The sequence below is a fragment of the Mus caroli genome, unplaced genomic scaffold (assembly GCF_978045245.1).
Source record: "Mus caroli unplaced genomic scaffold, Mus_caroli_1 scaffold_19, whole genome shotgun sequence".
NCBI lineage: Eukaryota > Metazoa > Chordata > Mammalia > Rodentia > Muridae > Mus > Mus caroli.
In genome coordinates this window covers 12,811,930-12,838,458 of record NW_028227274.1, presented here as the reverse complement: position 1 = coordinate 12,838,458, position 26,529 = coordinate 12,811,930, and the positions used below count along the sequence as shown (strand labels likewise).

At 39.1% G+C, this 26,529-nt stretch overlaps 1 protein-coding gene across 2 annotated transcripts in view; it reads left to right on the top strand.

Annotated features, from left to right (window-relative positions):
* The window catches only part of Chst9 (carbohydrate sulfotransferase 9), a 296,669-nt gene that overhangs the window by 139,146 nt on the left and 130,994 nt on the right, over nucleotides 1–26,529 (top strand). Inside the window, exon 3 of one of the 2 annotated variants that reach the window (XM_085833405.1) lies at nucleotides 2,447–2,485. The exons of the other annotated variant lie outside the window; for it this stretch is intronic. Within the exon in view, the coding sequence (XP_085689531.1) occupies nucleotides 2,447–2,485 (39 nt within the window). The remainder of the gene's footprint in view (nucleotides 1–2,446; nucleotides 2,486–26,529) is intronic. 2 annotated transcript variants of the gene reach the window in all.

The window sequence follows — 26,529 nt, the reverse complement described above, 5'->3', positions numbered from 1 at the left end:
TTTCAGAGGAGGAGAAGAGGAAGAGGGGCCAGACAATAAAGATTTAACCCCCTCTCCACCCCCATGCCTTCCACTGACAATGATTCTAAGAACAAAGCTCCGTTCCCTAAAGGTTCAATAACCTTCACAGACAGCACCATCCACTGGGGAACTGTTCAAATATAGAAACTCATAAGAGACATTATTCATTCAGAATCTAACACCATGGGCCCATGAACTTACATGAACCAGAGTCATCTAAGTTCCTGACTATGGCTAATGACTATATTGTTTGTGCCTCTGGGATTCTGATGGTTGCTGATGTGAGTTCATTGGATATTAACAGAAGACCTTAGTTTGATGCCATGTGGATCTTTCCATGGACTGTGTAGTTATCCTTACATACATTATCTGGCTTTCCCAAGAGGAAGAGTTTCAAGAGATAGAAAGATGGCAATTGAGTGTTTTATAACCAATCTTGAAGATCACCCTCCCACCATTTCCACAAAACCTTGTTTACAAGTCTGTCTAATTCAGTGGTGACAGAGATTTAAAGGGAATGGGGTGTCAAAAGGATGGAAGATATGGGCCACTGAGGATGCCATGACGGCTTAAACACATTCACCTTCAACTTGAGACTCATAAAACGTCATTCTAATAGAAGTTAAAGATGCCCCAGAGCCGTGCATTCTACAGACACTTTGCTAAGTCAGGGTTTGCATAAAATATTTTAAAGTTCATGAAAACATCTGAGGCACCTAGCAATCCTAAGTGTTTAACAAAGTAGTGTGAGGTGACTGTAGAAAACTTGCAAAAGGAAACATATGCCTCGCTTGGTAATAAATGAGGCCTTTAAATGGACTGTTCATGCTATTTATCTGTTTGAATCATTGAAATAAATTGAGACCTGAAAATAGCCCAAATGAAAATGATTAATCAGGGTGCCAATTAAAGCAATTCTCCAATGCATGCTTATGGAGGAGGGGAGACTTGTATTTTAGCATTTTTAAAGACATTTAGGGCTTGAAGAATCCGTTGGATAAACTTTACATATAGCTTTGATGTGTTACATAACTCCTTGATAACGTTCCAGCCATAAAATGTTGCTAGGTGACAAGAAAGTGAATGTGGGAGGGGATGGCTCTCATTTACCCAGGCTAAGGCAGTGCTTTCGCCTCCACTTTGGTGTCCTTTCACACCATTAGGCTGGGGTACAGCTCCTTACCTGAGCCTTGAAGCCTGGAGAAGTGTTCCATACATTAGCATTAACACTGGCTTGTGTCAGTTAGAGCTCTTGCTCCATCAGACCACTTATAAGCTGCAGAGCTCCGTGAGTGAGAAATGGCATCCTCACCCTCGGCTTCCTCATTGCTCCCTTACTTTCTAGCTCCTCCCACAAAGACACCATGTAAATGTGAGTGAGCTGTATCATCTGCCTTTACATTCGGTTTAATTCTTCACTTCAACCATCTGCAGAACATCACCATATCCTCCATCTACAATCTCAATTTTTATCTTTGCTAAGCCTCCTATTTCCATAACACTTTAAAATCAGTAAATTCACCTAAAATCCCTCATTTCTTTACCCTATAACTTTCCCAAGAGCATCACCACATGCCTCAAGTTATCTGAGTAAACTTGATCTTGCTACATCCCTTTCACCTCACCTTTTGTAAACCTCAGGCCTCTGTTTTGACTCTCATCACCTCTGCCAGCCACTACTTTTCATTCTCACTAACCATAATCCAGTTCACTCATTACCTACTAGATAAATTCTATATACTAATATTGGAGGTTATATCCCTAAAGCAAGCTGTAAACATTCCTCTGGATGAACTGTGTGGTATACTTAGACTACTCTATTCCTAGTTGGTCAATCCTTGTTTCAGCTGTCCTGATCTTTGTTGGTCTTACTTTATTTAGCTTTCCTCCCTAATGCTTTAAATAGGAATTATTACCATTTAGGCTTATTGTTAGGAAACGATCTTTTATCAATAACCTTACTCAGTGCTAGACCCTACGTGCTACACTATATAGCTACCAGTGGCATAGTGCAATAGTGGCAGGGCTATTAGCGAGCAGCCACCCATTTTTAAATGAGATTTCAGGCCTGCTATTCAGGAGGGAATTTATACGGAACTGTAAACCTGATAATCTAAATTCCCTGGTTCCCCAGTTGGAACCAACCATTGTTGTTTCTGAATGGTCCTGCTATCAAAATGGCCTTCTTGATAACAGATTGTTAAAACCCCACAGAATAGTTCTTACATGCTTATAATTTTATTTTTTAAAGGTGGCTTGAAAGCATTTTTTCTCCTTGTCAATTATGAGCACTCATTATTAAAACACTCAGGGCATGGCTGAGAGAGAGTGGCTCTGCTCTGACATTATCATACACTGACTTTTCATCTTCATTATAGTATCATATCCTCACGACCCTAGTCGGTAACTTCTCTTCTCATTTCAGGGAAAATAGAGAAGAAAAGAGAACAGAAAGGAGTATCGGGTAAGATTTCACTTAATTAGCTTCAGCTCCATTTTTTGCTTTTATTTCCAACTTCTAAAATGTGGCTGTAACTTCACAGTCAAGTTTTCACATAAAAATTTATCATTTGTGATCCTTGACTTGATCAATATTAAATTAATTTAAAATAAGTTAATAAGTTAATAGACTTAGATTTTATTTTAGCTTTCACATCAATCAATTATATCCCTGTCATTATGTCTTTCCATTCAAAAGAAAATGAGATGGAATGTTAATTTTTCATTACATAACAAAGAGAAAGTCTTACAATCAGCTACTTAAAAATAAGGATATTGTCATGATTGTTAACCAGCTTATTTTCTCAGACATGAATCTCAGTTGTTTTTTCTGAAAACCATTTGTGTGAGAGATGTTTTTTCAAAATTATATTAGCTATTTAACTTAGAAAATCTTTGTATCTGGGAGAAATTGTTAATGTGTTATCAATGATTATAGAATATAAACTCCTCATATTTCTAGAGGTAGATGTTACTTGGGTCAATGCATTTGCATACATTATGGAGTCAATATTTGCTAACTAATACAAAATAAGCTTTTATATTTCCATATTTTCCATATTTGTCTTTTCATTTGTCTTTTCATGTAAAATCTTGGGGGAAGATAAATTTCATTCACTGAGCAAGCATTCCTGTTAGACATTGGAGCCCACTAGGTACGGATCTGAGAACAATCCTGGAGCATGTCAATTTCACTTACATACCTGTCTCCACCCCTCCACAAATTTCAACAGCTGTCTTTCTTATCCCTGTAGTAGTTGAGAGCTGCCAATGTAAAGATAAGTTATTTCTAATACTCTTCTTCCTACTGTGTGTCTGTGAGGGGGGGGGTGTTCTCAGGTGTGAAATATACATATTTCAATAATCTACTCTGGTTATAGAAGACAAAGTCTGCACTCTCATCTGAAAGCAAATAGAGTTCCGGGATTCCTTGTCACCTCTACCTAAATGTAGCATCCATTAGGAAATTTTGGCAACAGAATTTCTCTTTTAGCATCCCTTTTAAAACTTATTCACATTGTCTTCTTTCTGCCTCTTGAAGCCCAATAATGCATACAAAGTATATAAAAATAAATATACATACATACATATGTGTACACACATACATGTATATATACACACATACATACATAAACACACATGCATACACATAAACACACACACACATACATGTATGTATGTATGAATTCAAGGATGTGCCTGGACTTTCAGAGCTGTAATCTCCTTTGTTCTTGCCCTTGAGGGAAGGCTGTGTGTACCTTTTTCTAACATTACATGGAAGCTGTCCTACTTGCTTCTTCATGAAAGAAACTACAGAAAGGAAGAACGTTAATTAGCCAAAGCATTGTTCCAGATGCCTCATTAAGTTCCTTCTGTAATCACGGATTTAAAAGTTCCCTGTGATCAAGGTGATACACTAACTTAAAGACGGGCTCAAGAGAGCTCAGACTTCAATCTTGACTTTTGTGGCAACACCATCCTAACCATTCCTCACAAAGTATTTAACTTCTTTCTTAATTAGTTAATTAGCTTGTTTACTTTATGTTTTTATCACAGTTTCCCCTCCCTGTTCTCCACCCAGTCCCCTGCCCCATCCACTCCTCCTCTCTTTCTCTTTAGAAAATGGGAGGCCTCCCATGGATATCAACCAGCCTTGGCATAGCAAGTTGCAGTAAAACTGGATGCATTGAATCCTATTGAGACTAGAAGAGGCAGCCCAGTACTAGCAAAAAGTCTCAAAGGAAATCAATAGAGTCACAAAGAGCCCCTGCTCTCACTGTTATGAGTCTCACATAAAGACCAAGCTGCACAACTGTTACATATGTGCTTAGGTCAGTCTTATGTAGGAGCCCTAGTGGCTGGCTCAAATTCTGAGGGACCGGTATGGGCCAGGTTAGTTGGTTCTGTAGCTTTTCTTGTGGTGTCCTTGACCCCTCTGGCTCCTTCAGTCTGTCATCCCTCCTCTTCAGAAGAATTCCCCAAGCTCTGCCTAACACCAATTGCTGGTTGAAGACTATCTAATGACAGTTATGTTCCTCTTTGTAAGTATAGCAGAATATCATTCACCGTGTCAGGGGTGGACTCCTTCTTCACAAATTTTCTCCAGAAGTAGAAGTCATTTTTAAGACGAACACATCTTTGTTGGGAGACAGGAATCAGTAGGGCACTGAGAAAACTCCTCTTACTAATGGAGGTAACTAGCCCCATGTGATTATAGTATGCCAACCTGCCTGGTGTCCAGGATGAAATGAAATCAAGAATAACTAAGGAACAGAGCCAAGCTTGCCAGTGGGAAAATTGAAAATATCTTGTCATTTAAACATAACTCATGCTCCTTGAAAACGGTCTATTTTAGCGTGAATTTCCAGTTTGAGGACAGTTTTGACATAGACCTTAAGCACAAAGTTTGGTTCAAAGAGAGATGTACAGGACACGCCCAAGTATGGGCACTGACTTCTCAAGGGCGTGTTCCAGGGAATCTGTCCTGGTAAAGATGGCACAGCTTTCCAAGAGCGACACAGTCATCTTGTCAGTTTTACCATGAGTATCTGCACAGTAAGTGTGTGACAGTGGTGTGATGGACGTACCTCTAGATTCTGAAGTGCCCTGATTGTCAGTGACCTTCCTCTTTCTGACCGTCGCAGAGGCCATGTTCCACCCGTTCTCCTCAGAATCTGCATTCTGCTTTGCAGATGAGGCTGTGCCCTCTGTATGTACTGCTGGATCTGTCTCTCCACTGAGGAAGAGAAGAATTTGGCCCTAATCATGTTCAACATACCCCTACCTTATTTCACTAATAAGAAGGGAAACCAAAATATACAGGAAAAAAAAACTATAGGAAAAAAAAAAACCACCTGTGGTTTTGCAAAACTAGCACCTATTAGAGAGGAATACACACACACACAAAAAAAAATACCTCATTTTTGCTTTGCTGTTTAGATCATTGTTTAAAGAATTTGGGGCTGGGTAAATGGTTCAGTGGTGAAGAAAAAATTGCTCTTGAGAAAAATAGTGATTAGTTCCCAGCATCCTCAGGAAACAAAGCATCCTCCTATGACTCCCACCACCACCCACCTGTGCCCTCATGTGTATGCTACAAACCTACACACCTATACACATAGAGACAGACAGACAGACAGACAGACACAGAGAGACAGAGACAGAAAGAGAGAAGATATCCATATAACTAAAAAGAGAATAAATTTACTTTTTATATTAGATTTAAATTTTCACAGAACAAAGTGTTTGACCAGCATTAGGAAGTTACTCCTCATAGGGAGTTATTTTCTAGGACCAGAGATGATGACTTTTTCATGCTTATGAAGCTGTATATCCAGGTCAAGCTTATAGGAGAGTAATCCAAGCAGCTGGCTAGCTCATTCCGAAGGTAGTTTCCATTTTTGGCTATTGTTTGCATCATTGCTTAATTCAAATGACCTGCTTTGTCGATGTGGTCAACACACAGCAACCCTTACATGGTTCAAATTTCATTATTTAACAGACTGAATTATGTTCCAAAGCTTTTGGTTAATGGTGCCTAAACTAAGTTTATCATAACCCATGTCGCTAAGGCTGTGGGATAAAAGTTCAATTTTATGTGCTGGGGGACATGGCTCAGTGGGTAAGAGTGTTTGCTCTGCAAGCATGAGGACCTGAGATAGAGTCCCCACACCAGTCATGGCCACATGTGCCTATGACACCAGCAAGGCAGCGAGTGGCAGATGAGCAGGTAGATCCCTGGAGCTTGCTGGCCAGGAGTCCTAGATAAAATACACAGCTAACAGTTCGGTGAAAGATGTTGTCTCAAGAAAAGATGGAGAATGACTGAGGAAGATACCTGATAGCCTTCTCTGGCCTCATCATGCCTATACACAGGTGTAAGAACCCATAAACTCACATCCGTGCACTATGAATACATGCACACATGCATGTACACACGCACACACATGTAACACACACACATGCACACACATACAGACATCAGCTGTAAGGTCTGATAGATCAGGGTTAAAGGCATTTGTCACTAGGTCCAATAGTCTGAGTTCAATCCCTAAGAACCAAAGATAGAAAGAGAGTCTTGACTTTTGAAAATCATCTGTTGATCTCCACTCATACACCGTAGCATGAGTGCCTACATGTACATAAACAAATAAACAAGTGTAATTTAAAATTTAGCTGTGAGATATTCTCAGAGCTTGTCTGCATTCTGATTGCAAACCGGGCAGTGCTTTCATTTGAGATACTATTTTGCCTAAGCCAGAAATAAATTTTACAAGAATAATATAAATTGGTATTATTCGCTGCAGTTTTCGAAAAGCAACTCAAAGCATGTGCATGTCCCTTGACACCAGCTTTGAAATCACAAAACCTATTCTTACAACATAGACACAAAAGCCAAAGCTAAATTTGGATATGTGGTATTGTAAGAATACATGGACAAAATAAAAGAGTCAAGTACTTTATGCGATTATTCATCTAGTTGCCCCAACTTTTTCACTAATCCAGCTCTTTCATCAGGAATAGAGGAAAAACATCATGTTTATTTTACATAAAAAATCTACTGAGTAAGTAATAGTTCTGTCAAAAATATCTGCTTGTTTCAGTGTTGTGGTGTTCTTGATATTAAAGGACAACATGGCATAAAATACTAAGAGGAATTTAGGTGTGCAAAGCTTCTCAGGAATTATAGTTTGGACAAAGCAATGCCACAGGTTTGCTAAGATGCAGGGATGACATCTGCTTACCTTTCAAATCCAGTTTACTATTAAGTAAAGAGCAGTACTGGAGGCCCAGAGAATGGAGCCACAGCTGAGATGAAACTGCAGGCTCTTCACTGATAGCATTAGACCATCAATGTAGTTAGACATGGTTTATTCATTCACATAATTTCTTAAAGTATAATGAAGTGTTGTATTTTTGTCTATCCAAAAGGCGACACTTATGTACTGTGACATAGCTAGCACATTCTGGAACATGTGCTTTGCGAGCTCAGCTCCTCGTTGCTGACTTTAGACTTGGCTTTTGTGCTCCTTGGGAAGGTTCCAATATGACAATAATCATTCCAATTTGAAACACTGGCACACACTGAATACATAGACATTCTGGATTTGAAAATTAAGTAGAGGGAGCAGAAGAGACAGCAGCTGGGCAACCCAGGAAGAGCAGTGACTACCCTGCCCCACCCAGCCAAGCCCTGCTGGGAGACCAGATGTTGTCTATGGCTCATGTTTCCACCAAGGATTCTGAAGATGCCTGTGGTCTGTGCTGCAGCCTGAAGCCATGAGATGTTCAGAATCTATGCTGCCACCAAGGTCCATATTGATGCAGATGGCCTGTTCTGCCACTCGAGGCCATGTGGAGGCCATGTGGAGGCCATGATCTGGCCAATCTCTGAAGGCCTTGTCTGGGTCCTCAGACCCTACTACAGCAGGGGACTGTGATCATGGTGTGTGAAGGCCCATAATCTGCATACCTGTTGACTGTAAAGAGCAAGAAGGTTAATTTTGCTGTGATATCAATGACTGCAGAAGCACAGTTGAGTTGGAAGGCTTTTGTGATGATCCCTACCCCCATCCCACCACATCCCCATGAGTAACAACCTAAACAAGAAACCACTAAAGAGAACTCTTAAAAAGTGTAACAGGGATGCTGAAGTTAGCTCTCCACAATAGATGGGTTTTGGCAAAAGTGTGGGAGCTCTATCTAAGGGGCAGGGCACTGACAATTTGACCATACTCCAGTGAATATATACAACACAAAGCAGACTTGGTTTTTCTTCTTATTTTTACTTTTTACTTTTTTTGGAGGAGGGGAGGTCACAACAGGGTGGCAGACATGGAAGGACTGGGAAGAGATTGTGATGGTATGCAAGACCTGAAACTCCCAAAGAATCGATAAAAAAAATGTTACAAGGAGAAAAATAATACTAAAAATAACAACAAAAATAAGTAGACAAATAGTGCATAAAATCTGTCACTGACATGTGAAAGCATGTTTTGTTTCTTATACATTATTTGAAGAATGCAAATTTTCAAACACCTTCACCTTTGATGTGATCTTCCTATATGCTATCCTTGGTTTATAGTGATTTCTAGGATTCCTACAGAATATCAAAAGTTAAGCCCTTAGGAACAAACACAAAGAATAACTAGCTAGGCCTAGGTTGACTGACATGAGCCCTCGGAGCTAGCCATACACAGACTTCTGAGTAAACTATAATTTTTTTAAAGCCCACTTTTATGTTTGACTTTCAGTGTTTTGGAATCCTTTTTGTGTTTCATTCTCTCTTTTAAAACCATTATGTTAATAAGATTCCTTAGCATCAAATTTGAAAATACTTATTACCCTAACATACATGCTATTGCTTATTTCTCTGTAATCTTGAGAATGTCACACATATGAAACCTGATCATACCCATCTCTCTTTAACTCCCTCAAGTTTGCCTCAACAGAGCCCCTTCCCAACTGCATGACCTCTTGTTTTCTAATAGCTCACTCGTACCCATGTGTGCATGGGAGTGAGGCCATCCCCTGTTGCATGAAAAATCTACCAGTGGCCACATAATCAAAAAAGTGTGATTCTCCCTTCCCTGGCAGCTATCAATGACCAATGGTTGCTCAGTAAGGGTGTGGCTTGGATTCCTTGATACATCATCTGAAGAGAACCGATTATGATCCTCCCTCTGACCCTTCACACACCAAGGTAATTAAGGTAGCATTGTTAGCCTTCATGGAAATATTTATGCCAGGAAAGTTGACTGTTGTGCTCGTGGCTCTAAAGTAATATTTATCAAAGCATAGGTACCCTCAGCACTTAGCAAATCTGGGTAAGTCAAGGTCACTAAGTTAGAACTTAAAGCCAGACTATGAACCACAGCTAACCTAACTCAAGCTCTCAGCTCTGATGAAATACATAAGTGGATTGGTTTTTACTTATATCCAACCCAAGTAGCCAAGAATGATGTAAACACACTCTCCGGTTTAGTCACCTTCTAGCACTAAGACACCAGTTTTCTGCTTTAGTAACTCATGGCAATCCATTGCCAAAGACTTGCTTTGTTCAAGCTGCTTTCTTCATGAACCATTTTTCTGAACTGCTATAACATATCTCATTTTTTTTAAAAAAAAATGCCAGCTATCTGTGGGTTTTATAGCTTGAGGACAGTATTTATTGTTGATTAAAGTAGAGCCTCTTAGATACATATTCCTACCCTCAAGATAGAAGACTTATACTTGAAATGTTTGTTCAAAAAGTCATGGAGAATCTAAATTTTAAACAAACTTCCTTTTCCAGCCAGTCTAATTTATGGTAGAGACTGGATAATGGCACAGCTGTTCAGAGAATTTTTTGTAAATACATTAAATTTTACTACACAGCAATGGATTTAAAGAATGTGTTTATTCAAATTGAACAAATATGAAATGATAAGTAATTAATGTGGGAGGAATTGCCGTGTGCTGCCACACAGTTGACTATAAAAGCATCTTTGTGAAGACCACCCCCAAAACACACAAACATACACACAAGCCTGGCATCTGACTTGGATTGCTACTGTGGTGTGCAGAGCAGAACGGATTTGCAATCCCTTGAGATTTGCACCATGATTTGTTTAGGTGGCAGCAGAAAAATGTCTTCAGCTACAGCAGGAGAGATTTCACCATGGCGTCATGTGCTTCATTACCTAACGAAGACAGTGTTGCCTGTGTGGACACTTGAGTATCATGTATCCAGTCCTTGTCCTCAGAAAATGAAATGAAGTTTCTTAATTTATACTAACCAAAATTACTTGGAGCTTTAATTTTAAATTAAGTAGTCTGTTAAAAGAAATAAAAAAATAAGTAAAACCTCCAAGGAATTTCCAATTAAAGTGAGATGTAACTCAAACAAAAATAAAGTTTCTAGCCGGGCGTGGTGGCGCACGCCTTTAATCCCAGCACTCGGGAGGCAGAGGCAGGCGGATTTCTGAGTTCGAGGCCAGCCTGGTCTACAAAGTGAGTGCCAGGACAGCCAGGGCTACACAGAGAAACCCTGTCTCGAAAAACCAAAAAAAAAAAAAAATAAATAAAGTTTCTTACCAGACCTGGATCGCAGCAGTCATTCTAGCACTTGAGAAACTGACAAAGAGAAAATGCAAGTAAGAGGCAAACCTGGGCTACATAGCAAGACCTTGTCTAAAATTATAACTAAGAAATAAAAATAAAGCAATAAAAATAAAGCATATAAATTCAAAAATGTACTTTATCAGGCTAAACAATCCTTTCAAGACAGCAGGGAACCAAATAGTTCTGAAGAAAACTGTGCTGGACTTGTTGACGTTAATAAGGAAAATGAATCAAAGTACATCTTGTATGTATTTGCATCTCACTCCATATTATAATGTATTTAAAACAATATAATGATGTCTTGGGGTACCTAATACACTTTCTTCTGACAGAACCTGGGCATGGAGCATTCAAGGTAAAGATGCATTCTGGATTAATTAAAAGCGTGATGTACACAAACAAAGGCTGAAAAGTGCCCACAGAAATAGAATACCCATGATCCTTTGGTTTCCTCTACAGAAGTCTTAAGTTATAACTGATTCTCCCACAGCGATAAAAGTGAGGTTGTGTTTCTAACCAAGAAACAGATGCCTAACTTTAAAAAAAAATACACATGACCACAAACATTTTAATCAACAGTAAATGATATATTTGTATAATGCATAACTTAAAACCTTTTAAAGTGAATGTCTGTCATTGGAGCTGAGTGATACAGAAATCAATCACGTAAATTGTCCTGTTATTTTACGGGGAGTACCCACAGATAAGAGGATTTCAGGGCAGCAGAGAACCCATGAGACTCTCTGGAGACATAAAGCACTTGAAGCCTGCTCACCCCTGAAGTGAGGTTATAATGTCAGTGGCAGCTGGGAAAATGCTAAAGAGGCTTAGCCTTTCTGAGAGAGAAATGAGAGACTCTAAAGTGGAGGAGGTGCACATTGTGGAGACAGATCCACATTACAAAGCCCTTATAAAACTCTAGCGGGGTGGTGCCCATCATGGGGACAGATCCATGTCCACAGAGTCCTTGGGAGACCCTAGAGATATTCAGTGTATATTCTCTAAAAATATATACCTTTCTGTACCACTGATAAACAAAAAATACATCATATTCAACTTTGACCTCATATAATGCAATGTTTCTTGTTTTTATTGGTTATTTTCTCACCTAATGTCCTAGCCATTCTATAGTGACTAGCCAGGAAGGGCAGATAAGCAAATACTAATTACATTAACTCTAATATGCTTCAGTGGCTCTCGTGGTACTAAATCTTACTGCAATGATATAGATATGTTGTCTGTAAGAATTTTAGTCTATATTTATATTTAAATGTATCATAAAGTACACAGACTTATTGTTGAAACTGTAACATTTAGATAGGTGAGCTCATTAAATACATCTAAATTGCACTATCATCACTGCCATCTCTCTATAGGACTGCCCAGATCTGAACTTTACCTATAATCTGTAATTCCTCAATACCCCCTCCCTGTGCTCCAACAAAACACAATTCTTGTGTGTGTGTATGTGTGTGTGTGTGTGTATAAGTTAATTGTATGTGAGTTTTCAGGTGTAGGTTCTTATAAATATGCATGCAGCAGAGAAAGACCTCAGGTGTCTATCAACCTCCACTGTGCTCTTCAGAGAGGGGTTCTCCTAAATGAACTTGAAGCTTGCTGAGCCAGCTAGGCTGGCTGGCCAATGAGCTCATGGGATAGATCCATCTCTCATTGCCCTTAATGCTGGGTTATAGGCACTCTCAACCTTGTGTGAAGGGTGGATTAATATTCATGTCCTCTTTCTTCACAACAAGTGCTTTCATGCACTAACCATCTCCTTGTTCTTTTTTTCTTTTTCTGTAATTTGACAACATTGAGTCTTCATATCTGTTGAGTCAAACAATAATTGATGGAGGAATACACATTTGTTTTCCTCTGTCAAATAAAAAAATATATTAGTAGAGATGGAGAGATGTTCTCCCAGACAAGGTCCTGAGTTCTTTCCCAGCATCTAGATGGTGGCTCAGAACCATGAAACACCCTCTTCTGGTGTGCAAACAGATAACATACATGTAGATACATACATACAAACAGATAACCAATATAGATAAAAATACATAAATAAACCTTTAAAAATAAAATCCAGAAAAAATATAAGGTGTTTATGTGTACAAGATGAGCTAATTCATTATGAAATTTTTGTGCATGCATGAAATGCTTTATTTATGTATTTGTGATTAGCTTATTTCCTAGTGCCTCTAAGTTTTATCCATGTTATACACTAGACTTTCTTTCCTTCTGAAGGTTGAATACTGTTTACTGTACCTACGTACTGCATGTTATTTACCCACTTTTCTCACGTGGAACATTTGAGCTTTTGGTTACAGTAAATAAACTGCTGTGAACATGGATGCACAAATGTTTCTCCATGATCGTGCATTCGGTGTTTAGCATGTACTCTAAGCTGATTCTCTAGGTTTTATCACATTGTACAAGATTCTAGCTTGAGATATCACACATGATGGTTAGTCTTCATTGCCAACTTAATTGCCTTAGGACTCACCTAAGGTGCATACTGGTGGCTTGGCCTTGAGGGAAGGTCTTATGAAGTTCATGAGGAGGGAAGACCTACAATGAATCCGAGTGCCCACCTCTTATGGATATGTACTTAATAAGGACTGAGAAAGGAAGAAGTCAGTTGATGATCAAAGCCCTTACTAACTATGAATGCAATGTTATCAGCTACCCCACACTTCCACCAGCATCCCTTCTTTGAAACTAAGGAGCCAAAATAAACTATTACTTCTTTAGATTGCCCTTTTCGGGCATTTTGTCACAGTAACTAACACAGAAAGTTGGTACCAGGAGTGGGGCTGTTGATTTTTTTTTTGATAAATCTGGCCATGTAATTCATAGGGCTTAAGATCTGGTTTGGAGGAGATATGTAAAAAAGTTTGAAACTATGAGATGAAAAAAAAAATCTAAGAATTTTATAAACAAAGCTTAGTGAATCCTCCTTGTGGGACCAGAATTACAAGAAAATGTAAACAACTGAGACTAGGGCTCATGAGATCTCAGGGAATAAATAAAAATAGACTTTACTGGGAATGTAGGTGGGTTTCCAGTTAAGTTAGAACCCACTTGTGTTATATACATGCAAAGAATTCGTCTACATTCTACCTATCTCCTAAAAATGCTAATGAAGATAAATTCAAAAGCAATAGACTACATCACTTGGCAGAAGAAATTTCAAAGAGAAGCACACAGTCTATGGGATAGTTACTGCTCATTACTCTTATCCAGGCCTACAGTAAAAGAATAGAAAATAGAACAGAAAAACATGAAGATATACATTTATATGTGAAAGGGGTATGGGAAAGTTTGAAGATGCAGAGAAGGTGTGTTTGGAAAGACAGGTGTAATTATTAAAGTTATTGTGTGTTGATAAAATCTAACCCTCTGACGGCTCCAATTTGTAAAAATGCAAATTGACTTGAAATGATAAGAAGGACATCAAAGTGTTCTCAGATGGAGAAAACCTCCTTGGAAATGATTTATCAAGTTCAGACACCAGACACACAGAAGCCACTAAAGCTCTAGTAGAAATAAAACAGACTTCATATTGAACGGGTAACAGAAAGTGTCAACATAGCCCATGTGAGCCTTGTTTTATAACAATGCAAAATACAAGAATGAGAGGTCCTGGAGACTTGCACCACTGCCAAGTGATGTGTGATAAGGGTTGACTCCCTGAAAGCAGGCTCTGAAATTTCATTGTGTGGAGTGGTGATGATGGGGTATAAGATACAGTAGGAACCTAAACATCCAGGAGAGGCTAAGATTATGGTACAGCTGAAGAAATCCACATCTGAGCAATAGAAGAACATAAGACAGAGGCTGTGTGAGAGAGAGTCAGAAGACCTGGAGAGCTGGGAATACTCAAGGCTGTTGGATCCCAGATGATGGCATCAGAAGCTACAGACACTGGACATGGAGCTTCAGGATTTGGTGTTTGCCCTGTTCAGTTTCAGTTTTGCTTTGGCTTAATCTTTTCTTCCTATTCTACATTCTTATCTTTTAGAATGAAAATATTTGTTCTGCGCCAGTATAGATCAGAAGTGTGCAGCATACGTTTTTACTTTTTGTTATTGGAGCTCACATAACTAAGAAGTTTGTTTTTATCCTCAGGTGAGATGTTATACATTGGCCTTCTAAATAGTTATGGAAACTGTTTAAAAAGGAAACAGAGGTTTTTGAAACTAAAATGGAAGCATTTTATATTATGAGATGACCATAAGTTCATGAGGCACAGAGAAGAATATTATAAATTAAAGTGGTGTGTTGGGGTATCAAGTTAACAGGTGGTAGACTTGTGGTGATAATCATTTTTGTCAACTTGATTGGATTCAAAACTATCTAGGAGGCAAAGCTTTGTCTATGCTTTTGAGAGAATTTCCTGAAAGTTTCATTGAGCAGAGAAGATCTACCTTAAAAATGAATAGTACAATTCAATAGGCTGAAGGTCTAGAATGAATGAGAAAGGAAAAAGAAGAAGCCAGATGAACCAGCATTTATATGTCCCTGCTTCCTGACTATGAATGCAATGTGACCATTGCCTCACATCCCTTCCCCATACCTCTCCTACCATGATGGAATGTATTCCCCCAAAACCATATGCTAAAATAAACCCCTCCTTCATCTGCTTGACTTAAGAGGTAATTCATCACAATTATAGAAAACCTATGTGTAACCCTAAATTTTCCAGAGTTCTCACATTTTACCATTACCCGCTGGTTTATTGTTTCAATTGCTGCTGCTATTGTTTTTCACCTACTCTCACTTTCTTCTAGAGAGAAATATTCACCAGAAATATCATAGACACCACTCAGATATACTTAAATGACTGGGTAGCTCCATTCCAAAAGGTTTTCAAAGGCTTAAATAATTTAATAACATGATATCTGAATCTGGATATTATTATATTCCCATTATCGCTTCTAATAAAAATAGATATCACACATGTAGAATTAAATAATTTGATGAATCCCAGTGGCAGGTTCCTGCTACCCACCTCAATGCTTAGTGTTCCCAAACGAAAGACACACACAGTCTTTATATTTTGATATGCCCTAATCAGCTCAATACTGGACAACTTCCTAGCACTCACCTAGATAATCTACCTCCTCCAATATCCCCAAGTTATTACTTACTAAAATCTATATTCCATTTTTGTTGCCTTAGACTCAGTCACGGGTCCATCCTGGTGTCATTCTTCCCAGGCTGTTATATGGTGGCAATGTTCTCTGTCCCACACCTTCTGGAGCATGGTATCTTTCTTCTCCTTCTCCCTTCATGGCATATCTCCCTCTTCCTTCTCTTATCTGTCCCTAGCCCTGGACTCTTAAAAGTCCTACCTCTGTCTTCCCTGGCCTGCCATTGGCTGTCAGCATCTTTATTTACCAATCAGAACCAACTGGGGCAGCATCCCTCAGTGTTGTACATGCATACACTCATGTGAGCAGTTTGGGGGAACATAATTAGCATTTATAATACAAGCAGCTACACACACATACACACACATATTACAATAGTAAATAACAGTAATATAATTATATTTTTTCAGTTTTTCATTGAAATTAAAATTAATATAAACTTTGTTTCTAAGCTCCACTAGTCTTGTGTCAGATGCTCAGCTGTGCCATGCAAGTAGTCATTTACATGAGCTTCAAAGGTTTTCTGGGAGAATGGTGCAAGTGTGTAGAACTCCGTATTTACATTTTCATGGTTTCTACACAAATACCTTGTGGATGACATTGACAATTTCTGTTGCCAGCACAAGACATAGTCTGTTTCTCTATAGTATAGTGGCTTCTGTGTGTACTAATGTGTGAATGTGGTTAAAAAATTCCCTTAGAAATTTGTTTCTCAGTTGAGAAACCTTTCAGAACCTTTACAAAACAAATAACATTGCTGGAATTTCTTCTGAACAGTGCTGCTCTAGGTTGCCATCTCTATGGAGACTGAGACCATGATCTTGGTCACCATCATGGCCTCTTTACTTAGAACATAGGAAATGTTGGAAATTTACTTAGGAAGTATCTTCTAAAAGCTCACCGTTTGCCTTGCTAAGTGACCCAATAAATTAGTTTCCTTTGTATAAGATGATTTTTTAGAGAATGGATTCTTACAGAGTCTATTTGTTTAGTTTCCAAGTACCTTCAGGAACTACTGGTTCATCAAGGGAAGAAGCAAGTAGCTGTGCCAGTCACAATGCTCATAAACTGATCCTGTGAGTTTCCTAAGGAAAGACATTCCTAAGAAAGCTAGGATGAGAGTAAAGGCAGGTCAAGTAATAGCCAGAGAAAGAGCAGCATACATGAGGAGAAAGCAATACCTTACCAGAAGCGATTGAAAAGGCTTCAGAGATTTTTCTATATCCTACTCCAGGGCTATAAGTCCATAAGTTACAATGAAAGCTGTATTTATTTAAATGAAGACATCCAAAGTCGTGTTGGAAAAGTTTTTCATTTACTTACTGGAGTCACCAATAGAATATTTATTATTTACAAATACAAATCAAGGGCAAATACCAAGGTTACATATAGTATGAAAAAGAATTTTTGAAATAAAATATGATTTGATTTGATTGTTTAGAGGAAATGAAGGGCAAAATGTTACTTTCTTAACTTTACCTTCATACCCATATTTGATCCATATTGTTTGCCTGTGGATGAGTCTGCTTGCTCAAGGAGATGCTGAATATCATCTTTTCAGCATGATAATAAAAACATCTGCACTTCATAGATAATTCTGTCTCTATGGCACTTGTTGACTTGCAGTACCCTCCTATTGTTAAGGTTAGGAATGTTGGGATTGCAGAGCTACTCAGTGCTTAAAGAAAAGCGTGTTCTCCTCTTGCACAGGAGATGAGTTCAGTTCCCAGTACTGTGTGTAATTCCAAGAACACCTAGAGCCTCTGATTCCCCAGGTGCCTAGACTCACAGGCATGTACCCATATGCACACACACAAATGCAAACACACAAACATGTACATACACACAAATGGAGACACACACAAATGTGCAAACTAACATGTAATTGAAATATAATAAAAATGGGACAGGAGAGCCAGCTTGGCAACTAGAGCACTTGCTTCTGTTATGGAAAACTAGGGTTCCCTGCCCAACACCCAGATGAAGTCTCACAATAATTTATAACCAGTTCAGGGAATTTGGCATCAATTTCTGCCCTCTCTGGGTACTACATGAATGTAGTACACAGATATACATGTAGGCAAAACACTTATACACATAAAATGAAAGAAAGAAAACTTAAATAATGAAAATAATCATTTTTAATTTTTAAGTAATATGCACATAAATCCAAGTAAAAAGTGTTATTCACACAAAGACATTCTCTGGAACGAGCATCCATGCTACTGAAAATAGGAGAACAGAGTCAGAAGTGATTTGGGCATGGTGATCTGGGGTGGAAAGAGATGGAAACATACCACTTGTATGTTGTCACCTGTCTCAGAATACTATACTACAATGCTGGGAGCTGCAGTCAGGAAGCTCATTTGCCACTGATGTCAAAGCCTCCACATTTGAAGAAACAGTAGGTTCTCTTTGCAAAGGAATGTTCAGATCTCATATTCATTGCAAAGTGACCTTATTAAGAGTTTGTATGCCACTTCCAGTGTCACAGTCAGCCAGGCCTGTTCCAGAGCAGAACAGTGGAAGCTATTGTGCTCAAGAGAAACAGCTGTGCACTGACTTTCCAGAAATTGTACAGGAATTTGTAAACTATCAAGGGATAGCAATGTGTCCTTAATCGACATGTTTGCATACTCTCTGATGTACAATTTTAAACATGTTTCACATTAAAAACTACATAACTCATCTTGAATCCAAGTGCAACTGTGTTTGTTGTTTTGTAAAATACTAATTAGATGACATCATTAAAAGTCACTATAACAATTAAATAAAATAATTGTGATATTTAACATACTTAGAGAATAAAAGGATATTAATATAAAATTAATAAAAATATTTTTAGCTATTAAACATATTAGGAAACCATTATCTTCTTCGTTGAACTCAATGAAAAGGCACAGAATATTTTTAAGGGAAATTATAAACTCATTCCTATAGTTCACTTTATTTTTCCAATGTTTATCTAAAAAACAAACAAAAATAATTTCTTCCTCTGTATGAGGAGACAATTCAAAGGAGAGCAAATTAATTAATTAATTTTTCAAGTTTTAGCAAAAATCTAAAAGAATACCCTCAGCCAGGCGTGGTGGCGCACACCTTTCATCCCAGCACTCGGGAGGCAGAAGCAGGTGGATTTCTGAGTTCGAGGCCAGCCTGCTCTACAAAGTGAGTTCCAGGACAGCCAGGGCTGTACAGAGAAACCTTGTCTCAAAAAACAAACAACAACAACAACAACAAAGAATATCCTCCTAAGCTATGTGAACAAGTTTTTAGTTCCATGGCATAATACACATAATAATAATAATAATAATAATACCTTCTCTTGGTTTTTAAATTATGGTTGCAGTATTTGAATTCCACTAAATATCTCAGGAGGCACTGCACATTCTTGCCTTGCTTGTAATAGTTTTATTGGTAGAAAACAAAGTCTTTGAATGATTACAAAAATTAAACAAAAGCTAAATGACCCCAAAACAGACTTTATTATCCTCTATTTTAAAGTAATGTATAAGATTTGGTTGCAGAAATATATGCAGGAAAGAGATACCTCAGCTAGCTTTCAAGTTGTTTTAAATCATTTTTCTCTGAAAGCTCTGTGCTGTGTTAGTTTAAACACTGGAAGATCTGGTACAGGATAAGTCAGAAATCAAATAAAATTTAACATTGTCACTCCTGAGAGAATGTCAAAGGAAGAGCTTTGTCCTGGCTGTAAAGATTTGCATAAAAGTTGACAGACAGGAGGAAACATGGCTTGTATTTACTGATGGAAATGGAAATGCCAAGGTCAATATGTGACTCACGTAGAATTTTAAAATCTGTTTAACTTCAGAGTCTAGATAATAACAGTATAATGCCTTAAGTGACACTGCACCAGTCTTCCTGGATGATGAGTTTATGTAGACAACAAAGAACAAATGTGCCCTAAACTCTCAACTGGTCTTATGCAGACTGACAGAGGGACCCAAAACTAATATTCAGCTCAGATCTTTCAAACAAGTAAAAACACAGCAACTAATGAAGAACTCACTTCTCTTCCAGCATCAGACAGCCTGGACCTCTGCCGTGTACAGCATCATTCATCCAGTTAAAAACTGTACAGTGAAGTCTTATTTCAGGGTAGATTCCCCATTCTGTGTTCTTACCACAATAAAAGTGTAACAAAAACTGAATGTCCAAGTTTTATCTGGCATGTCAACTGCTTTCAGGTATATTCTGGAGAACTTAATAGACTGTCAAACCAGTCCTTGGAGGATATTAGAGATTCAGGACATGCTGGGCCTATGCAAGTGGGGTGTGTTGTCACCATTTGCTCTGTACAAAGTGGGCAGAGGGGTGATGACATCAAGAGATAAGGCTTTCTGTTTTGCTCTTGTTTCACATATTTGAAAATATCCTTAATGAAATATTAGAAATGTTAAAGTAAGGCAAGGTAGCCATGCTTCTGTGCCCTCTCCTGTGACAATAATGTGCTGTTGTACTATATTTCCTTTTATTGGGCTGGGCAAGCAGATTGCTCCCAGACCTGTCAGACAGAGAGGCAAGCAGGATTTCTTTTTATGTTCCATCTTTCTTTTCTCTTTATAATTGGAGACAAGGGAGAGATTAAAATCTACTCATTCTCAGCTTGGTTCACAGGTACAGGTAGAAGAACCAGCGCTCAGTATCACCATTATCAGAAAAGTTAAACTCAAACCATAGTGAGAGTCCATCCCTCTGAGTCCTATTAGAAAATATATTATTAAAAACACAGGTCATGCCAAGCTATAGGGATGCACAGTGAGGGAACACATGCTCTGTATTTCTGGGTGTCCAGAATGGTACAGCACCATGGAAACCAGAAGAACCACTGCATGTTCCAACATCCCATGACTGATGCATATGTGCAACAGTACATGGTTAATGTTATTCAGGTCCATCCAGGTGGCAGGGCAGCAGTGGTGGCGCATTCCTCGCTACCCACTCCAATGTTCTGGGTTCCTGAGTGAAAGATACATACATACACAAAGCATTTATATTTTGATATGCCTTAAACAGCTCAATGGCTGGCCCACTTCTTAGCCTCCACGTGGCTAATCAACCTCCTTCCAATATTCCCGTTATTACTTACTAAAATCTATATTCTATTTTGTTTCCCTAGAACCAGTCGAACTTGGGGCTGCCCGTCTCTGGCTCCTACATATCAGTTATGCTTTCTGTCCCTCACCTTCTCAGACATGTTGTCTTTCTTCTCCTTCTCCCATCATGGCGGATCTGCCTCTTCCTACTCTTGTTTGTCCCTACCCTGAGAATCTTAAAAAGTCCTACCTCCGTCTGCCCTGCCAAGCCATTGCCAGCATCTTTATTTACAAATTAGAACCAACTGGAGGCAGGGTCCCTCAGTGTCTTACATGTAGGACCCTTCAATCAGGTTTGGTGGGAACATAATTATCATGAATATGCAAACAGCTACAGATATGCAAGAAGCGCAAACCAGTATTCTCAGACATACCCAAATTGTGTAAGCTTTGTCTAATTGGAAACAACTTTCTACAGTAGGCTCCTGTTTTTCATTTGTCATTATCTAGTCAGTGGTCAGACAGAGGGTATCATGTTAGATAGGCCACTGTGACAAGGTGGCATCTGAGAGGATGCCTGGCAGGTTTGAAGAAGCTAACCATGAGCATTTTTGAAAGAAGAGGAAACATCACGTGCAAAGGCTTCAGGCAGGACAGACTTGGTTGACCAAATTAAAGTGTGGTAAGAGTATGGTGAACAGGGTAAACTCATGGGGGCACCCAGCTTAGGTAACTGTATATGGAGTTATGTTGTCTGTAACAGCAAATCACTGGAGAATTCTAAACAGAGGAATGGGATGGTTTTTCTTAAAACTCTCAGACTTGGAAGAGACTTTTCAAAAAGAAGTAGGGAAGAAGATACCATTTAGAAAGCTGTTAAAGTAAACCATTAGAAAATGAAATGGTCTTGACCCAAGGGAGTTCAGCAGAAATAGTGAGATGCTACCAAAGTTAGAATAGATTTTTGGGGGCTGGTGAGATGGCTCAGTGGGTAAGAGCACCCGACTGCTCTTCCGGAGGTCCAGAGTTCAAATCCCAGCCAACCACATGGTGGCTCACAACCATCTGACTCCCTCTTCTGGTGTATCTGAAGACAGCTACAGTGTACTTACATATAATAAGTAAATAAAAATTAAAAAAAAAAGAATAGATTTTTGGAGTAGCAATGGTTCAGACCAGGGAGAGTTTAGGGAAGCATGGCAAAGGCTTGGACAAGTCAGGCAGTGTTGCTATCAGCTCAGGTGAACTTGGACATAAGAGGACCAACATGACTGAGGAGGGCTGTGACTGGGGCTAGATGGAACTTTCTGTTTGTACATTTAAAATTGGAAATGTCTATTACCTAGTCAGCAAATAAGAATTTTTCAGTATTACTGAAATCATCAAACTTCGTAATGCTGGGACCCTTTGAAACCATTCCCCATGAGGTGGTAACCTCTCCACATCAAATTATCTTCATTGCTATTTGTAATTGTAATTTTGCTACTTTTATGAACCATATTGTAAATGTCTGGTATGCATCACAGGTTGAGAGCCACTGAACTAGGCAAAGACTAACGGTGATAAGAACCAAAGTAGGATTCATAGGAATGGAAGAAGTAGATGAATTAGAAAACTCTTTAAAGAATAATAACCAGATATTTGTCACATGAGGGAAGGCAAGAACAATTTATGGTGTCAGACTGAGTGACTGATGCACTCAGATGTGTGCAGATTTGGAAGGGACAAGAGGGACTTCGCACTTCAGACATTTAGGGGAGTTGGAAGCCACCAATATTAGCTTCATCCTCATTAATGCCTACAAAATGCATGATTGCCCTGAACAGTGTAATGCATAGATCAGGTGATTTCAGATCAAAGGAAAAAGCCTGGCATGGGTTATGTTGTTTTCAAATGGTGAAAATGAAATACAAAAATAAATAAGAAAGAAGGAAAGAAAGAAAGAAAGAAAGAAAGAAAGAAAGAAAGAAAGAAAGAAAGAAAGAAAGGGAGAGGGAGAAAGGAAGAAAGAGAAAGAAAGAGAGAAAGAAAGAAAGAAAGAAAGAAAGAAAGAAAGAAAGAAAGAAAGAAAGAAAGGGAGAAAGAGAGAGAGAAAGAAAGAAAGGAAGGGAAAGGGGGAAGGGGGAGAAAGAGAGAAAGAGAGAAAGAAAGGAAGGAAGGGAGAAAGAAAGAAAGAAAGAACGAAAGAAAGAAAGAAAGAAAGAAAGAAAGGGAGAGGGAGAAAGGAAGAAGGAGAGAAAGAAAGAGAGAGAGAGAAAGAAAGGGAGAAAGAGAGAAAGAGAGAGAAAGAAAGAAAGGAAGGGAGAAAGGGAAAAGGGAGAAAGAGAGAAAGAAAGAAAGAAAGAAAGAAAGAAAGAGAGAAAGAAAGAAAGAGAGAGAGAGAAAGAAAGAAAGAGAGAGAGAAAAAGAAAGAGAAAGAGAGAGGAAGAAAGAAGAAAGAAAGAAAGAAAGAAAGAAAGAAAGAAAGAAAGAAAGAAAGAAAGAAAGAAAGAAAGAAAGAAAGAAAGACAAAAACCGCAAAGCTCAAACACTGTCCTGAATCAAATACATTTTTAATCAGGTACAGTACCTTCCCAGTCAGAGTGTACACAGAGGTAGCATTAGATGTGAGTGCAAGTTTCACAGGCAACTCAAAGCTGCCCACAGGAGGATAAAGGATTCAGAATTGAGACTTTGCTCTGGGAGCATCCTGTGCACAGATTGGCACAAGGTCAGAACCCTATACTCCCCATTACAATTTGGACTGAATTATTAGACAGTCATCAGCAATAAAGGACAGGATGGCAAGCCAGAGCTTTAGAAGCAAGCCACTGTGGTGCACTGACAGCTGTGTGCTGGGCTAGTTTGAGAAACCTAGTGCTTCCAATGCTGCAGCTCCTGCCATGCAGCTGCCTTGAAACTATAGAAGCTCCCGTGTCTACAAAGAATTCCCGTGATTATTTGGTGCTAATTTTTCATTTAACAAATGAACTAGATACAACCCTGAGAGTTTCACTTCTTAAAGGTCAAATAACTGCTTTCAGGCAAAGTCTGTGATAATATCGAAGCACTCCTGCTGCCCCTGTTACTATGTACTGAGCCCTTTTCAAAAGAAACGAAGCCAATTTCACATCTGCCCTTTGGGTGTCATGAAATTCTGTCTATTCCTGGAGGGAGTCGAGAGGGAAAGGTTAGAAGAGCAGGCTGTACTCTCAAACTATCAGGACAGAATCCTTGTTCAGCTCCTTAAGGTCATATGACCTTAGCCCCACTCAGCTTGTTCACCTTAAATGTGATATAAAAACCATAATAGTTTTATATGGAGTTGTTATAAAGAAAAAATGGTCTGACACTGACCAAGAGAAGCTAATTTCTAGGTCATCATAATGTCACAATAAAGTTTATCAATAGGTAGTTATTTTTATATAATCTATATTTTAATATTTAGCATGGAAACTTTAATAACAAACCCAGATGTGCATTATTCATGAGCACAGAACAAGGTTGGCTTTGTGAGTGACAGAAGAAAGAAATGAAGGGAGGAAGGGAAAGAATAAGGAAGGAGGAAGTGGGGGAGAGAGGGAGACAGGGAGGGAGAGAGGGAGGAGGGATGGGGAGGGGGAGGAGGGAGGGGGAGGGAGGGAGGAAGGGAGGTACAGTCTGATGCTGAAAGCTCACTTATCATCTGCTTCATATTTCAAGTGTGAAAATTAAGCATGAGTTATTAAGGTTACCCCTTTTGTGGTTTATGAATTACACAGTGTGTACTTGCATCAGAATATGGAGAAGGTGATATATCAATGTGCATTAAGCAGGCCAGTCCCTATCAGGGTTTCCTGTGATTTCTGTGGCTCAACTGTTCCCACTGTTCTGTATGTCCTTATGAAGGTGTCACTGGCTGACACACACACATACACACACACACACACACAGAGAGAGAGAGAGAGAGAGAGAGAGAGAGAGAGAGAGAGAGAGAGAGAGAGAGAGAGAGAGAGCTTTCCTCCATGAGCCTGTAGGTGGCAGAGACAATTGACACATGATGCAGCCAATGCTGCAATAAGCCAGGTCATGCCAGGATTAACAGCCAGGCATGCATGGGCTCCTTTGTGACCTAAACACGTGGCATCTCTGAGCCACCATAAGAACAGAGCTAATATTTACTTGGCAAAATTAAGGCATAAATGAATTGATAAAGCTAAAGGTCTTGTCTACCCCATGCAGCTCACCTCTAAGCTGTCACCTGCCTTCCCCATATGCAGCTCACCTCTAAGCTGTCACCTGCCTTCCCCACATGCAGCTCACCTCTAAGCTGTCACCCACCATCCTCACATGCAACAACCCATGTTGTTTAGAGGACCACCACTGTACACACAGAGATAAAATCATCAAGCATGCCTGTTAAAGAGAGACTAGAACTTCGCATGCCAAAGGAAGAGATCCAGGGATTTCAGGCTTGACATAGAGGTAACTGTAGCCTGGGGAATTCTAGACTTGCTGTGGCAGAGACCTGAACCGAATGAGTGAGCAGAGAGTCAATTTTAGCTGAGGGTAGAGTTGAACTGACTCCTATCACTGAGGAAATTACATCAGGATGATTTTCAAAAGGAGATTAAATCCAGTAAAACAAATTTTAAACAGTTAACTAAATTGATAAATCAAGGTGAAACTGTACCAGTGATGGGTGTTTAGAGGAGGATGTGACAGGCGTGGCTTTGATAGCCTTAAAGGTCTTGACTGGAAGGCTGGCAGTAAGAGTGATGTTTTAAAAGAAAGAAACAGTAAGTATGGGGTACAGAGAGAAAGGATCGAAGAGGAGAGGCTAGAAGTAAGTGCAATAAAGAGGTGCAGGAGTATGCCAGAGTTTCACACATCATGAGCGGCAGGAAGAGATAACTGAATAGTCAGATACGCATGTGCAAGCTCAGAAGGAACCACTGAGGAAAGGATTACAAATTTCATTAAAGTTTTAGCTGCATTGATCCACCAGTAAGCCACCCTCATAGAAGCTAGAATTTTGAGAAATGAGCTTAAAGATTTTTAAGAGAGTTTAAAGTTAGCAACACACACACACACTCACTCACACTCTAGTACATACTCTCACATACACATGTGCACACTCACACACAGTCACACACTGACATACGTGCATTCACATACATATGTACACTCATGCACACACACACACATACACAAGCACACACACATATATATTTAGAACAGGATCAAACATAGATAAAAGTGAAAGAAATGAGAAAGAGACGTTTTCACTCTGCGTGGTGGAGGTGGCATGAGAGAGTGTGTTGGGGGTCAGAGGACAATTTTTCATCAGTTCTCCGCTTCCATGTGGGTACTGAGAGTCACATTCAATTCCATGTGGTAATGAGGATCACACTCAAGTCTTCTGGCTTGGTGGCAAGCCCTTCTATCCACTAAGTGGCCTGGCAGAACCAACAGTGAGATTTTTATCTGATTGCATGTCAAGACTAAGGCTAGCTAACACACCAGCCTGTAAGTCTATTGTACCTAATGGATCATATGAGGCCAGGCTTAGGGAAGCACTATTAAAAACAGTGTTAAATAATATGGCATTCTGTGGACAATAGTGAATGACTCTTAAGAACTCTTTAACTTTTATCTGGTCTCCTTGAATTACAAATCAAAGATATACATGAAGACATTTTGTAGATGAAGGAATTGGGGGACCTGTGGGGCAGCTG